At 26.8% G+C, this 18,135-nt stretch overlaps 1 protein-coding gene across 4 annotated transcripts in view; it reads right to left on the bottom strand.

Annotated features, from left to right (window-relative positions):
- Positions 1-3,401: 3,401 nt before the first annotated feature.
- Positions 3,402-18,135, bottom strand: part of LOC105199199 (multidrug resistance-associated protein 4) — a 30,176-nt gene continuing 15,442 nt past the window's right edge. For all 4 annotated transcript variants that reach the window (XM_039448739.1, XM_026138109.2, XM_039448741.1 and 1 more), the window contains 16 exons: positions 17,081-17,215; positions 16,818-17,022; positions 15,964-16,183; positions 15,716-15,872; positions 15,369-15,618; positions 13,948-14,139; positions 13,433-13,719; positions 12,773-12,956; positions 12,188-12,534; positions 11,283-11,505; positions 10,986-11,196; positions 9,104-9,334; positions 8,785-9,015; positions 6,054-6,355; positions 4,454-5,101; positions 3,402-3,504 (listed from right to left, as the gene is read on the bottom strand). In XM_039448739.1, coding sequence (XP_039304673.1) covers positions 3,475-3,504; positions 4,454-5,101; positions 6,054-6,355; positions 8,785-9,015; positions 9,104-9,334; positions 10,986-11,196; positions 11,283-11,505; positions 12,188-12,534; positions 12,773-12,956; positions 13,433-13,719; positions 13,948-14,139; positions 15,369-15,618; positions 15,716-15,872; positions 15,964-16,183; positions 16,818-17,022; positions 17,081-17,215 — 3,853 coding nt within the window. In that variant the 3' untranslated portion in view covers positions 3,402-3,474. The remainder of the gene's footprint in view (positions 3,505-4,453; positions 5,102-6,053; positions 6,356-8,784; positions 9,016-9,103; positions 9,335-10,985; positions 11,197-11,282; positions 11,506-12,187; positions 12,535-12,772; positions 12,957-13,432; positions 13,720-13,947; positions 14,140-15,368; positions 15,619-15,715; positions 15,873-15,963; positions 16,184-16,817; positions 17,023-17,080; positions 17,216-18,135) is intronic.

The raw sequence follows: 18,135 nt of genomic DNA, 5'->3' as shown, positions 1-18,135 counted from the left end.
GCTACTTTTTATGTGAATATTTAAACATTTGCTGTAGCCACTTTTTATTTGAATATTTAATAAAAAAATACCCTTAATTGCAATTTCGTTATTCTTGATATTGTCTCATTTTTATTATCTAACATCACTCCTTAAATTTGTTCTCACCTGTTGCTGAATACTCTGTGTGTATCATTTTTTTTACATATGTTCATGTACAAAAGTTCAATAATCATTAAAAAGTGCATTCATTTTTGTACTTAATTTTCACTGTGGAGTGGTTGTAACACCTTTATTTATCTGACAAGGAGGTGAATATCAATATTGACTGGATTGGATTCATTAAAAAGAAACTTTTGGTAATTTATTTCTATATTGTCATGATACATTTAATATCAAAATCGTAGCAAATAATATAATATTTTCTTGCTTTTTATACAAAAAACATTTATATAGTATTATACAATTGTATAATATTTAGAGAAAAGTCTCCAATATAGTCCTAAAGTGGCATTTCTTTAGTTTTTGGAAATTATACTGTATTAATACTACTAAAAATATCTGTTTAGATAATTAAAATAAAAACTCATAGTTTATTTATCAAGACACATTCATGATTTTTTTCTATATAAAATCTAAAAACAAATTCTTGAAAACTGAGAATACAATTTTGACGATTTAAGTGAATTTTATTGCTTATTTTGTATTCATGTCACTTATTATATATTTATTATAAAGTAAATTGTAATTTTATGTTTTTTTTATTACCTTACTATATCCCAAAATTTGTTATAATAATAACTTGATAAAATATAATTATTTTATCACATTATATTAATTGTTAAATAATTATTCCATTAATATAAATATTTATTAAATTTGTAAAAGAATCGCTGTTATATTTTAGTATACATAAAAATATATATATTTATTACTTTGTGTAGTTTATTTGACTCCTTTAATTAACTTTGTGCCAGTTTTGCCATCCAATTTCTCAGATCTTTTCGGATTATATTGCAAAAACATTAATTACAAAATATGAAATATAATTTTATAAAAACTACTGATATCTGACTGCTAATATAAGACATTATTTTGTATTAATATTTTTAAAGTTTTATTGTTAGTTTTTGTTGTAGAAAATATTATCTAAAAACAAAATGGTTTGTTGGTTTTAGTGACTTTCCTCTTTACATTGTATATTATACAAAGTAAATTGCAATATTATTGGGTTGGCAACTAAGTGATTGCGGATTTTAAATAAGAAGAAAAATTCAAAATTTTTGCTTAAAAATATAACTTTATTCAATAAAGTATTGTCCGTTTTTGTCGATGACTTTTTGCCATCTTTCAGGCAGTGTCATAATTCCATGTTCATAAAACTTCTGATTTTTGCCAGCAAAAAATTGAATTAAATGTGATTTCACATCATCAGCGTCATTAAAAATTTGACCATTGAAGGAGTTCTGCATGGTATGAAATAAATGATAATCTGAAGGCGCAAGATCAGGGCTATATGGTGGATGTGACAACACATCCCAATAATTTTTGGCGAGTGACCAAAGATGTGTGGAGCTTCGCATTATCATGCTGGAAAACAACCCTTACGATTTGCCAATTCTGGCCGCTTTTCTTGAACTGCATCGCTCAGTTTGGCGAATTGTTGAACGCATACATTTGAATTAATTGTTTGGTTTCTTGGTAAAAGTTCAAAGTGCAGAATTCCTTTATAATCCCAAACTGACAGCATAATCTTTTCTTGGTGAATCTCAGCTTTTGGTGTCGTCTGGACTGGTTTATCTTGCATCACCCACGATTTTTTCCGATTAACGTTGTTATAAACTATCCACTTTTCGTCGCCAGTTATTAGTTGTTTCAGAAATGAATTAATTTCGTTTCAGAAACGAATTGCAGATGCTAATGCGTTGCGTCAAATGAATTTCCTTAAGCTGATGAGCCATAAATCGAGTTTCTTGACATAGCCAAGCTGTTTTAATTTTTTTTGAATGCGTATACGCGATACATTGAGCTTCTCTGCAATCTCACGTGTTGTGCTATGACGATCTGAATCGATAATGGCCTTGATATGGCTCTCATCAACTTCAACTGGACGGCCAGATCGTTGCGCATTTTTCAGTGAAAAATCACCAAAACGAAATTTGGCAAACCAATTTTGACACTGCCTTTCTTTCAAGGCTTCATCCCCATATACGGCACATAACTTCTTGTGTGCTTGCGATGCGTTCTTGCCTTTTCGGAAATAATACAATAAAATATGTTTGAAATGCGCGTCTTGTTCTTTCATTTTTAAATTGGGATAAAAACGAAACTAAATAACTAATCGATACAATTTTTTTACTAAATTAAAGGCGGAAGTCCAAACAACAAGAAAACAATATAAGTTAGGTGCTTGGAACACGTTGACAAAACAAAAGAATGTGCTAAGGTCATCTATTGACAAAATCCGCAATCACTTAGTTGCAAAACCCAATATTAGAGTTGGGTAATAACTAGTTAAAAGTTAAATAATAAAATTTGAAAGTTACTTACACATTTTTAGTTAAGTTTAATCAATTTCATTTTTAACTTTTAACTTGTTATTTTTAAAACAAAAACTTTATTAACTTTTTTCTTACAGTTAAAAATGTTGAACTTTTTTCCTAATTAAGTTAAAACTTCATGTCACAAAGAAAAAATTAAAAGAAAATTATATTTCTATAAAAAAATATTTCTTTGTTATTTCATATAAACTCAGTTTATAAATAAAATATTAAAAATTTGTTTGATGCTTCATATTACAATTGTTTTGAGTAACCTAACTTCAAAAAATTACAAATTGATTGACATTCTAAATTGATACAAATGTTTTTTAAAATAAATTTTTAATTTAACCTAAGTTAAATTAATCTTAACGTAACTTTTAATTGAGTTGTAGTGTTTTGTATCTTTTAACTAAATTAATTTTATAAGAATCTTTTAACTTTAATTTAACTCTAACTTAAAAAAATATATTAATTTTCGTAATCCTGAATATACAATGCATGTTTGGTAGCATGCTGTCAAATAAATTTAATTTGTTAATAGTTACTTGATTACCAATAATAATATTATAGACTTACATTGCGATTAATTGCAAACCAAAATATTTGTCAAATAAAATTTAATAGGTTTTTATGATACTCAAACAATAAGAAATTATAGCAATATCGTTAAGACATATTTCAAAATTCTCTAAAATTCTATAAATAGGTCTCATTGTGATTAGTCAATATTGATAAATGTACTTTTCTATAAGAATATTATTTTCATTATATAAGCATTTATAAAAAAGAAGTACAAATTATTTAAAATGAATAAGTACTAAAATTGAAACGTTGCTAAAAAGATATATAAAAAAAAACAGAAACGAAATTAAGTTAAAATTAAGTAAAAGAATAAGTAAATTTATTCATTTGTTAACACAGAGACGTTGTTACAGTCTATTTCCAAAGAAAATCATGACAATCCATGTTGTCGTTCATAAGTCTGTAAACAAAATATCATATATAAATATCTTTAATTCCCTTTCAGTTTTTACATTGTTATTTCTGGTGAAAAAAGTTCTTATAATATTTCATAATATTTAACTTTTTATTTTATTTTATACTTTAAAAAATTTTTGAAAAATATCTTAAATTTCTTTAGATTTTATAAATTTTCTTAGAGATTTTAGAATATTTCAGAATTAACATATATAAAAAAAATTTTAGAAAAGATATATATTTTTCAGTACTTTTGAAAAGTGCAATTAGTACGAAAAATCTGAGAAATATTCTAAAAAGTTATAAAATTATACAGAAATTTGGAAAAATTCTGAAATATATACAACTTTATACAACGTTTTAAAATAGAATAAGTGTAGAAACTTATATCCGAAAATGCTTTATTGATGTTACAGGACAGTATGTAACACCAATAAAGCTTTGGTTAAAAGTATTAGACGCCTATATTTTTTTTAATTTATCTGGAATTTTTTTATCTGTATTTTTTCCTATTAATTATTGACATTGTAGATATCTGGGAAAAAATTTTTTATAATTATAATTATATATAAAATAAGAAAGAGAGTATAATTATATATAAATCATGCATAATTATAAAAAATAGAGATATAAATAAGATGCCTAATACTTTACTTCGGGCAAAGCTGTATACGCATGACAATAACGAAGTAATAACTTTTTCGAATATTCTTTGAACATTTATTATAATTATTATAATAATAAAAATCTTTGAACATTTTTAATTTTTCAATTTGAACCATTTTCAGAAATGAATTAATATTAACTTTTTTCATCATTTTGATCTCAGTAACATTGTACAAGTTTGGCCCCGATCTTTTTTAGACATTCTATATATAAAAATTCTGAAAAATTATATGAAAAATTCTAAGAAAAATTTTCACCACAGAAATGTAATCTAATAATTGATTTACCTCTTTAGCGCATTGTGTAAGTTGCTCGGCCATCGCTTTTCCAGTTTCTTGCACCATGCTAGTGAAATGACCTTGTTTATTTTGTAACAAAATATATGGATGATCGAATTCCAACACTTGACCTTGATCCATTATCAGCACTTTATCGCTATCCATTATCGTGTTCAATCTATGTGCTATTGTCAATACCGTGCAGTCTTCGAATTTCTTTCTAATCGTCGTTTGTATGAATGCATCTGTCGTAGGATCCACGTTAGCAGTAGCTTCATCGAGCACGAGTATTTTATTATTCTGCAAAATTGCACGCGCCAGACAAATCAACTGTCGTTGTCCAACGCTGAGGTTACTGCCACCCTGCTCGATGTTATGATCCAAGGAGTTCACCATGTGTTTCAATTGTACGTCTTCTAAAGCACTCCACAAATTAGCGTCGTGGAATTTGTGAAAGGGATCGAGATTATCGCGAAGCGTGGCGGAGAATAATACCGGTTCCTGTGGTATTATGGAAATTTTGTTTCTTAGATCATGAAGACCAATTTTTTTCGTGTCAACTTTATCGATGTAGATAGCGCCATCAAGTTTCGTCATACGAAATAAGGCAGAGATTATGGACGATTTCCCGGCTCCGGTGCGACCCACGATTCCGACCTAAAGAATTTATAACATTAAATGATTTAGAATCATTTTAAAGAATGTTTTGGGTTTATTTGAAAATATGGTGAGCATTTTTATCTCAGAATTCTTCATATAATTTTACAAAATTTCTATATAAATTTTATTACTTCTTTAGAAAATTCTTTAAAAAATTTTCTGATTGTATGAATTGGTATATTTTTTTAGAAATACAATTGAAAAAGTCTGGATATTTTTCAGATTTTTTTCAGATCAATTTAATATTTTAAATACTTAAAATAAAGAGTATTTAGATCAACATAAATTATTAGACACTGATATTTGGCATAGTATTTTATATTAAATAATAAATTGTACTATTATATAAAACACTTTATTTACTCTTATTTCGTTTATTCTCAAAATATCACTTCATCATTTCATTAAATTTATTAAAACATAATTGAGAATAGAAATCTAAATAGAAAAAAATCAAATGCTTTTTTCATCGTTTTTAGATATAGTTTTTAGTTTTGTTAAAAAAAATAAATCTTTCTAAAATTTTGTTCAGATTTGTATGTATTTATAATATCCATATTTTGATTATTAAAAATTAATTTTTCATAATTTTATATTTTTAGATGGTAAATTTGAAATTTTAACTGCTGTGTATTATTTTAAATTATTTTAAATGTAGATTATGTTACAACTGACTATATAATAATTACTATTTTCTGTTTTTTAAATTTTCCAAAAGAGAATTCAATAAATTTTATGAGTATTTTATAGATATTTTTATATGGTGAGCGAGCCATTTTTTTGCAAGTTCTTTACTATAAAAAGTAATATTTTAACCCGATATTTTTCCTGTATTTTTTTCAGATATCCTCATGATTTTAAACTATGAAAAATTTTTAAAAATGAGATATGAGAAAAATTTTGGCCACGGTAGATTTTTCATTTACATAGCAAATTTAATAGTAGTTACTTTCATCCTGGGTTCGATGATAAAACTTAGAGATTTGAGAACAGGCGGCGCAGATTCAGAGTATCGAAGATAAATACGATCGAATTTAATTTCACCCTTGGAGGGCCAACTACTCGGTGGTTTGTCCGTGGGGTTACTCTCGAATGGACCTTCTTTCTCAAGATCAGTGAATTGCATTATCCTCTCTACGCTCGTCATCTGTGTCATCGTCTCGGTAACTTGACGTATTCCGTGCTGTACCATATTGCACAAAATGAGCACTTGCGAGAGCGCCAAACCGACATTTCCGGCGAAAGTGTTTCCTAGCAATAGCAAAGAGATCCATATATTCTGGTATTTCAAATACATCATAATTGATGAAATTGTTGTCCGAAATGAGAAACAAACCTCTCTCCCTTCTAGGCTGAAACTTTACAAGTAATATTGTTTGATATAATAATTATTTATAAAAATCCCATCTTCGGGTTTTGTATAGTTTAAAAAATAAAAAATAAAGAAAAATATTATACAGGGTTTTCGGTAATAACCAGATTATCTCTCTCGTGGGCTGATAGAACAGATCAAATTGAGCAGAAAAGTCCTCTACCATTTTGCAAACTTCGCTATAATTAATGAGATATTAATTACTGAAAATCGCCGATTTAGTCAGCGTGTTCTTATTATCGCTAGCAAGGGCAAATTTTGCTATCTTTAATAATTAATATTTCATTAATTATTACTCAATTAGCAAAATGATACAGGACTTTTTTTGTTCAGTTTGACCTACTCTCACGATCAGCTCACGAAAAGTAATCTGGTTTGGACATTCAGTACAATTTTTTCTTTTTTATTTTGTATCTATTAAGCTATACAAAACCCAAAGATGGGATCTTTGTAAATATAATTACTATACATATATCATAAATATATTTTATGATATACAAGGTGATTCAAAACGACGATGTGTTTTTGTAAAAACGTTAAATTACTTATAAAGTCAGCTCAATCGGAGGAGTGTATCCCATTTCGGCTACAACCAAAATTGTAACTAGAATTTCTACAACAAGCTATCAGTCGGTATCATAAGTCATAAGCCATAAGAATTGATCAAACACAGTCGAATATTCTCTTCACATTTGACTGTAATTGGTCAATTTTTATGGCTTATGACTTATGATACCAACTAATAGCTTATTGTAGAAAGCCTATTATACGCATAAAATATAAATAATTTGCATTGCGTGTACACAATATAAACTATGTAAACAGTTTTAAGTTTAAAATTAATCTAACCAGCGAACCAAGTGACGTTTTAATGTGTTAATATTACAGACGTCATTAAGATATTATTAATAATGTCATTTGATATCACCTTATTTTCTGAATATGAATTGAAGATTCAGATTTCATAAGAAATAGTGAAAATTATATTCCGTTTAACTGTTAATATACATATATTTTTATTTTATCAATATTAAAGTCCGATATAACAATCTTAAAACTTGATTACTTTTTTCTTTATTGCGTCATTCAATTTATAGTAATTTATATTTATATTAATTTATAAGGTTGTGCCGCAAATTACATCTACATGAATTTTTTATGTATTGTTTATGTTATGTTTAGACGAATCTTTTCCATGTAAACAATATAAATATAAGTAGTTATAAATTGGATGATACAACATAGAAAAAAATAATTAAGATAAGATTAATCTGTATCTGACTATATTAATAAAATATATAAATAAAAATATATAATATTAAAAATTAACAATAATAAAATTAGGATATTATATGAAACTATCAAACAAAGATGAAAAAGTCTATGTTTAAGGGTTAATTTTAGGAATTTGCCCTTTCAAAGAATTATTTCATTAGATTTAGATGAAAAATCTTATAATGCTGATGTGCCATTTATATTTTATCTTGTGTTTTTTTAATTACGAAATACGAGCCGAGTTACCGTGGTAACACTAGCACATATCATTCATGAGTCAAACATTTTTTTTACAATATTTGTAATCCTCAGCTAACACACTATATTGGATTTGATATTTTACCAGATGAGTGTACGTCACCCGATTATTTTCAATTGTGTACATTTCGATACATAATGCATTGAATTTGAACAATTTTTTTTTAATTGACACGCCAGAAAGTCAAGAAAAAAACTAAATATGTGCGAAAATCAAGAAGTTGAATAGATTCGAAATATTCAGAAGAGAAAGAGCGAACAATTGATGAATGCCAAGCATTTTTGTAAACAGCTCGGATGCACGAAACCAGCACGAGCCCAGTGTGTCAGTGTGTGAGGGTTAAAACGTTATGTAACATTGGTAAAATAATATTATAAAAATTTCTTTGTAATGTCTCTGCAACATTACAATATGCGAGGTTTGTAACGTTGAAGCAATGTTACCTGCAAGCTTCTGTGCTGTATGAATAATTTTCTGTATTTCTGATAAAATCTGAATCTTCAATGATATATAGATTATTGTATATAGATGATATATAGATTATATACATATAACTTGTTTACATGACATGTGAAATATAGTTAACATAATTTATATTATGTATATGCATAATTTATATTATGTATATGTACCTAATGTAGATTATTTAAATTTTACTCGTAAATGTCCAATCTTGATTTACGTTGCTTGTAAACATAATGTAAACGATATGTAAACAATTTGTGTGGACGTAATTTTGAAACACATTACATGTTGCTTATAACAAAAGCTTACCATCGTCCAACGCGATGAAACTATACGTAACGATGGCGATGAATCCCATGGATACTATGTCTAACATGAAACCAAACATCGTACCAGTTGCGATAATTAATGAGTAAGTGCTAGTGTGTAAATTTTGATTTTCGTCGAATTGTTTGCGAATCATCTCCTGGGCGCCAGTAGAACGTATTGTCGTCAAACCTGATATTGTAGAGTTTACGTGCGAGAACACGGGACTTTTTGCTGAAAATTTAAATGAAGTTAAATTTTATTACAAAATAAGTCCAAAAAGATAGCTTCAAATTGTCTAGAGAGAAGTAAAGTAATTTACCAACTCCTTCTAATCGTTTTATAGTTTGCGCTATTGGAAGATAAATTCCTTTTATTACGCCATATAAGAAAAGCATAATGATTACAGCGAATATGAGCCACCAGTTGATAATTAGTATTTGTATTAAAATTCCAATCATCACCGCGAATATTTGAATAGACATCACCATGGTGCTGGGCAATATTTCATCTATCGCGCCAACGTCCTTCGAAAAACGATTTAAAATTCGACCTAAAAAAAAGTGAAAATCTCATTTATCTGCACCTGTACAGAAAAAAGAACATTTTCTTGTTTTGAGAATATCTTTATTTTTAAATGTTAAAAATTGAAATGAGATTAGGATCACTGCACCAGTCGCGGAACAATTATCAATAATAAATGTCTGTTTAAGAAAAACATTAAAATTTAGACAAAAATAATAAATTGCAAATTAATTGATACTTTTAGATCTAATTTTTATACAAATGTGATTAAAATATTTAATTTTTTATTTGAAAATGTAATTATATTAAATTATTGTTATTTATTCATTAACTATGTATTTCAATTTCATATTTGTTCATCAAATAAGATAGTTACTCTATATAGCGTTATTAAATATAACTTACAAAAGATAGTTTCATCGAAAAATTATATTCTCGTTATTCAATAATAATACTAGTTTCTAAATTTTATATTAATTGTAGTACAAAAAAAAGAAACAATTTTTTTTAATGTATTTTGGGACGCTGAATTTTTGAATCAGTCTTAAAAAGTTTCATTATTCAAATTTTTGAGATATAACATTTTGGTAGCACTGACTGATAGTGACGTTAGAATGTATCATTGTTTATACAAAAATAAAGCACGTAAATATTGCAAAAATTTAGCTGTTTATTTGTATTATGGTGTAAAAATATCAATAAGATTGTGTAGGACTAATCCAAATTCCAAAAATATTTGAGATTACTTCAAACTATTTGCTTTGTTTTTCGACAATATATTATTGCTTCCTAATTTCAATAAAATTTTATTATATATTGGAAAAAATATCTTTCTTTATACTCAAAAACCAAACCTAATGGAAATATTTCGATGCAAATTTGAGTTCAGTGTCGAAAATTACTCTAGAAACAGTCTTCATATGCTCTTACACAAACCCTTGTTAACTAGTGTAATTTTCTCATACGTTGAGAGGAAACAATATCTAATAGAAAATAATATATTTAAATGTATTTAAATATATATCTATTTAAATATATATTTTCTATTTGAGATTGTTTAAAGATATCTTTAAACCAACAATTAGAATTTTTTAAAACCGATATTATCAAAATAAATATAATGTGTTCTTTAAATGACTATTATAATATTGAAAAAAAAATATATATGTTTTGCCTCAATTTTAAATTAGCAAACTCTTTAAAGAAAAGTGAATTATACAAGATGTACAATTTAAAAGTCGGAGAAAAATTTAAGATGTGATTCTAGATAATAAAAAGACAAAAAGTAGAAACTTTCGAATAAAAATTGCGTTTAATTACAAATTTTTACATATTAACAAAAAATATTTAAGCAAATATGTACATATTAATAAAAAGTATTTATGTGAATATGTAGATATTATAATTAAAAAACGAAGTTTCCATTGAAATTTTGTTATCTTTGCTTTTGTAATATTTAAATATTCATATAAAAAGTACCTAAAGCACTTAAATATTTAAATACTTATAATTAAAAAACGTTAATCACAATTTTGTTATTCTTAATTTTTGTCTTATTTTATCATCTAGAATTATTTTTTAAATTTCTCACTTATTTTCTGAACATCCTATATGTAAGCAAAATTATCTTCAAATTCCATGTGATAATCACATTATATTGGCTATCGCCAATTACTTACCGGACGGGTTGTTATCGAAGAATGACATTGGCGTTTTAAGTACGCATGAAAACATAAAATTATGTAAATTTCTGCCAGCATTCATACATATCTTAAGAAAGATTAAATTTCGCATAGTTGATACTATTACACTGATGGTGATAAAACCTCCATAAATCCATAAAGCTGTACTTGAGTCGAGATAATATACACTCTCATCTGTAATTTCGGTCTGATTTTCATTTAAAATGAAGTAGTAAAATATTAATAATACAACTATAAAATTAGATATATTATAGAAAAGTAAAAAATACTAACAGTATTATTAATAGTAAAATTTTGTGACACTATAGTATCATTAGATACATCTTCCTTATAATAGTCGGTAGTCATTACAAATTCGGCTAACTCGTCATTAATCTTCGACATATTTTCTATTTGTCTATTAGATCTTGGTATAGAAAAGGGCGTTGTAAAGTTGTTTGCTGAATTGTGATGTTGTTCGCCCATAGCTTTGATACGCATTTCTTCCTGCCTCGTCCTATATTATAAAATTTCATTGTACTTGAATCGATCATTTGAAAAACATGAATCAATTATTGTTGAAATTAAGATATTGGGGGATTCAGAATCAAGGGAGATAGATTCACAAGTTTTTTCAATAAGCACATTAGTTGAGCCTTTCTTTCTTATATATTATAATAGGTCTACGAAAGTGTCATTCACATGATAAATATCACAAGTGACTGTACTTTCCTTACATTATATTTCATAAAAATACACTCAATAATGAATCAGCCTAGTGTATTAGACTCATTCAATATTACAAGTTTGCTTTTTTTTTAATGAATTTATCAACAATGAACATATTGATAAATATATATCCTCAGAAAAGTTTGTGATTATATTTACAGGATTTTCTAATTATAAGCTATTTAATAAAAACCTCTATTTTACACGTACGAAAATACTAAGTTCATTAAGAAATAACACAAGTTAAAATTTTCAAAAATTGTTTTCTTTTTCAAAATAACTTTTAAAAATGTTTTATTTACTTTTATGTGAGATAATGATGTTTTTTAAACGTACTTTTAGTTATTTTTTAGTTACTACAATTGTAAAAATTAAACGGTTTTTTCAATTATCTAAAAGTGAGATTTTTTCACTTATTTTTTAAATGACGAATTCACTTGAAAATTGATTCTTTTTCATAAAGAACTTACCAATAATTAACCCAGTAGTCAGAGCCATTAGAGCCAATTTGTGCCAAAATCGTGCAAAACAGAACACTGATGATCATAATGATTGAACCGCCGCTACGAAAATATTTCCAATAAAGTGATTTCGATAAATTTCCTTTGGCCAGAAGCTCTTCAGTTTCTTGAGGCTCGGCTTCTTCCGTGTCTTCATCGTTAGCTTTATTATTTTGAATTATGTCAGGCGTAAATTTCGTATTAATTTGTAATGACTCCGTCTTTTCATTAGTTTCTTCATTTTTCATTAATATTTCCAAAAAGGTTGTTTGTTTTTCTTGAAGGGCTATGAACGGACCTTTATCTTCAATTTGACCCTTTTTAAAAAAATCCACATAATTAAATGTTTTATTATTAAAATTCAATTATATCTATTATTCATTATTAATTTATTCATTAATTACAGTTATTAATTTTATTTGTTAATTAAAATCAATTATTTTATTATTAAACTTTAATTTAATTATTACTTATTTAAATTATATTTATAAAATAATATATAAATGAATTCATAAATGATTATGATTATACATGCATATGTAATGTTTTACATACATTGTTAAAAATAACGATGCAATCGCATTGTTTCAAATATTGTAGTTGATGAGTTACGAGAATTCTCATCTTTTTTCGCAAGTAATAATTCATGCATTCATTAAATAAGTGTCTACCAACGTGAGTATCAACAGCTGATAAAGGATCATCAAATAAATAAATATCAGCGTCTCTGTAAACGGCTCTGTAAACAATATAAATTATATTAGATAAACACAGAAAAATATCAAATATTCTACTGCTAAGAAAAATGACTCAATTATTCAATTTACGTTTCTCATTATAAGTAATTTACATTATTTTTATCAAAGTTACATTTACAATTGGAATAGTTTCTTGATAATAATCTTCAAATATATTTATCAACAATTTTAGAAAAACCTATTGTCATTAAAAAATTTATACTTTCGAAGAATATTAAAAAAAGTTTTATAGAAAAAAAGTCAAAATAATAAATTAAATTTTTTGTTTTAATTTAATATTTTTGAATGAAATATTAAATTCAGGATTCAGAACATATTTTAAATAATTTGATGCTTATGATAGATTTATGGACATATGAACTTATTAAATAATAAAAATAAATAATAATTACACTTAATTCAAGTAATTTATAATATGTATTTTTTTGTAGCAACACAATATTGTTCGCAAGTTTACCTCGCCAAATTAATTCTCGCACGTTGTCCACCGCTGAGTGCCGTACCTCTGTCACCGACCAAAGTTTTATCGCCATATGGAAGTTGTTCAAAGTCTTTTGTAAGAGCACATACGTTTACAACATTCCAATATTTATCTTTATCAAAGGGTTGGCCAAACAGAATATTATTTCGTACTGTGTCTGCGAATAGCCAGGGTTCTTGACTGGCATACGATATTTTGCCATCTACATGTATTTGACCTTGCGATGATTTTAATTCGCCTAAAATCGCTTGCAGAAAAGAACTCTGAAAATTAAACATAGAGATTCTTTTAAAATAAACATTGAAATTAAGATAAAATAACAATACATACAATACAAAACAATACAAAAATAACAATTAATAAATATAAAATAATTTATAGTAAAATTATATAGTATAATAAAATTAATAAATTTACATTATAAATATTATAATAAATATAAAATAAATATAAACATTTTTCTTCTACAAAACATTTAATGAATGAAATACCTTTCCTGAACCCACGGGGCCGACAATGGCGTAAAATTTCTCGTCTTTCATTTGAATGTTGATATTATGTAACGTATGTACAATTGCATTGGTTGTCCATGAAGCACTGACATTTTTCATTTCAACACTTATTTCTGTGATGTTTGATGAAGATTGAGTTAATGGACTGTTCTCGTTCAATAACAAGAAATTCTATTAAAAATATACAATACTAATCATTATTTGATATATAAATTTTATTAAAAGATTATATGTAATGAAATCGTTATTTAAATATTGTTACAATGCGTGACATACGCTGAAGACAGCTCGATCGATCGATTGTAATTTTGCACATTTTTGGGGGAATGTTAACAACTAGTGCTTGACGCAAAATGATTTACGATGCTTGGTTTTTGTAGTCAAAAACGTAAAATTTATAATAAAAAGCTATAATTGACTTTGACTAGCTGCCATTTTATTTAAATACAATATTTCGAAAAACAACTACGTCAAGTACCAGATCTATGTTCTTAACAATTTTATAAAGCTTGCATCATTTTACTTTTTCACGAGTCCTGTCGGAATAGCAGTAGTCACCGTAAACGTCATTTTTAAAAAATATCATTTAAGAAAATTTGAATAATTTTACTTTATATTAATTTTAATAAAATGTTAAACAAAGAAAGATATAACAATAGAATAAATAAGACTTTTCTATCTCTTTCTATTATTTTATAAGAAAAAACTTGCCAAGTTAAGGCTCTAATTGTATATGCTTTTTAAATAACGAATTCGATTGAATGCATTAGTGCGCATTAGTTCATATTAAGACACGGCCATCCTACACAAAGTACAGCAAAGATATGTTTTATGTTTGTACAATTAGATTAGATTAGTCTGCAACGGCCGTTTAACGTGCAAATACACACTAATGCAGTCCAATCAAATTCATTATTTATATATTAGTTACAGAAAAGTTTTTACTGTCGTCTGGACAAACATGGACAAACCAAAGATTTTTAAAATCCATGTTCTGGGGCAACCCTATATATTTATACATTTTCTAGTTCTTTAAACTTCAAACCAACAACTTTCAGACTTGAAATTCAGTTTTAAACTGAACTAAAATAGTATCTAATATTATAATGTCAAATTGATAATTTAGTAATTTTTCAAGTTATTAATTTAATAATACTGGTTCTCTCTCTCTCTCTCTCTCTCTCTCTCTCTCTCTCTCTCTCTCTCTCTCTTCAGTATCTTTCAAACACTGCAAATAATTTATGAGAAAAATATTAAGAAACCTTAGTATATGATATTTCAGATTTTATGAAATAATATTTACATATTTCTCTTGCATACAATCTTTGATTGATTTGCAGTATCTGATCTTTTTAACTAGTTGGTCTTATTTAACTCGACTGTAAGTAAACTAATTTTACCTCAATCCTTTTTACAGAAACCGATGCTTCGGCAGCTGCCGCTACAGCCATAGGATACAATATCGCCATAGTAAGTTGAAGAACATTAAAATACTGTGCCATTGTAAATACTTTATCGGCGGTTACAGAGTGTCCGTGAAGTACATAGGCCATAATTGTAAAATATAACGTTGTCCTTTCCGTGAAAACACAGGTGGCTAAAATAAAACCTCTCAGATACGATATCAGCGTGAGGACGTCGATTTCGTGTCTAGATAAAAGATAATGTATTTATTACCTGATAAAAGATAAATGTATTTATTTCCTAAATTTTTTCATAATAATGAGATTGAAATATTTGTACGAACTTTCTTGCGCGATTAACCAGTTCCTCAAACGGTTTCTCCCAGGTGTACATTTTAATGACTTGTATGCCACTGATTATTTCAGACATCAAGCGCACTCTCTCATCAGTCCTTGTTGCAATTTTTGAACGCAACTTCGAGATCCATCTACTTAAGTATCCTGGCAAAGTATATAAAAAAAATTAGCGTCTTACGAGGTAAGGTGACTTTTCCTTCTTAGACACGTATGTTTGCTAATAAGTGTACGCTACCTTGAAGAGGAATAGTCTGAATTATCATGAGAAGTACGCCGGCTAATGAAGCAACTCCAACGTTTTGCCATATCAAATATGCAATTATAGATCCTTGTATAGGTAGGATCCAAATATAATGTAACGATACAAACAACTGTTCAAATTTTGACATGTCGTTCGATAAAAGATTAATAATTTGTCCTGAAGTAGTGATTGTAGAGCTGGATAAACGTAATATCTATAGAGAAAATTAATTAAAATGATATTTAACGGATTCTTAGCAGATGAACAAGCAGAAATGAGAGCTAGAGATTTTCTTCTAGTTTAGAAGAATTTTTAGAGAAAGAAAATATAAAGATCTATGGTAGTTTTATCTTTTCAAAAAATTTTCTGTGATAATTAAATACAAAGTTAAAGGAAAATCTCCTAACCTCCACCAGGAAACGGAAATGGATTTAAAAAATTAAAAATGAATAGAAACGGATTTAAAAAATCAAGAATTTGGATTCGGCAATGACCACGAATCGATTCTATCCAATTAAAATTTAAGAATTCATTCCTTGAATTCATTTTAATCTCCAAGTGAGATTAAAATTATATTAATCCAAAAAAGTGATGCGGGCCATATAATCCATTTTTATTCATAAAACGGGATTGAAAGAAGTGATACCTACTTTTTCAATATAAAAAAAAAGGATTAAATTCATTAAGTCATTTCAATCCATGACATAGAATTGAAATGACTTATTAATGTCATTTAATCCAAAATGTATTCAAATGAATTTAAATAGATTACTTTGCAATTCATTCCGTTTACTGGGAATCCGGTAACTTATTGTTAGAGTAGAAGAGATTTTTAAAACGCCAACTACCTTCCTGTACATTAAAGAGGAGCTCGCTATTCTCACTCGCATTCCAATCTCTTGTACACCTAAAGTCGTATGATGATTGAGCATAATAGATAATATTCCTAGGAAAATCATACCGGATCCGTAGAGATATGCTTTTTCCTGGGTAGATATTGATCTTGGATCAAAGTGCCAAATAAGCAGACCCAAAATATATATTTGCGCAACTCTGTAAAATGTATATTTAAGAACGAATAACAGTGATAATTGTTACAATATCGAATTACCTCACAATACAAGATAATATTAAAATCCATCCTCCGTAATAAAAAAATGACCATATAAACATATTTTTCAAAGCTGTAAAAAATTTGGGTTTTCTGCCGTCCTTCTTAGCGGCGTACACTTCATTCTTCCAATTCCTGAAAGCATCTATGCGTTAAAAAATTAATGATAATGTCATTGATTATTTAACAACAATAAGTTGATCGTTAATGTAATCTCAATATGCAGAGAACTTGTTATACAGAGAACTTGTTATTTGTAACAAAATTACAAGTTAAATGAGTTTTTTTTTTCTTAGTAACTGTAATTGAACTTCGTTCCTTTTGTACTATGTAGTATAACTAAATTTTGTTCGAGATTTTGTTACATTTTTCGTGACTATATAGTAACAGTAATTTAGCAGTTATCTTTTGTACATACTGTAATATATTTCAAATTCATGATCAACTTATAATCGTCAACATATAATCTACGTTTAGCAAGATGGAATTATTAATTATTATCAAAAATAGCTGTCATATAGACATTAAAGTTGAGACTTTAATCTTTGAAATAAGTCACAAATCATTAGATTACAATAATTTTAATCGTAAAGCTTAAATATGATGAACTTTTTAGCTGAAAAATATTGATCCCATAATTTTGATAATTCCAAGTATAAATATAATACTATATATATACACACACACATATACATATCTATTTATTTAATTATTTATTTAATTATTATAAATTATAATCTGTTAATATATTAAATATATTTTGATTTTAAGTTTTTATATAAATTATATAATAACTATGATATATTATATACAAAAAAAATCGGAGTGTTTCATCTGTTAATAATTTGACTACAATGATGTATTGTAAAAAATTTGGTTTACGTTACAGCGATTTATGTCCACTTTCACTGATGTAGATCAACTTTGATCTCTGTTTCATTTACTCTTTATCCTTTTCTAATTATAAAAATTAGAAAAAAATAACAAGTTAATTAAAATGAGAGATCAAATCATTAATCTACGTTGGTGAAAATGGACATTTAGAGGACTCTGAA

The sequence above is a fragment of the Solenopsis invicta genome, chromosome 4 (genome assembly GCF_016802725.1).
Source record: "Solenopsis invicta isolate M01_SB chromosome 4, UNIL_Sinv_3.0, whole genome shotgun sequence".
Classification (NCBI taxonomy): domain Eukaryota; kingdom Metazoa; phylum Arthropoda; class Insecta; order Hymenoptera; family Formicidae; genus Solenopsis; species Solenopsis invicta.
The sequence above is the reverse complement of the archived record's forward strand: the minus strand, read 5'-3'. Positions and strand labels throughout refer to the sequence as shown.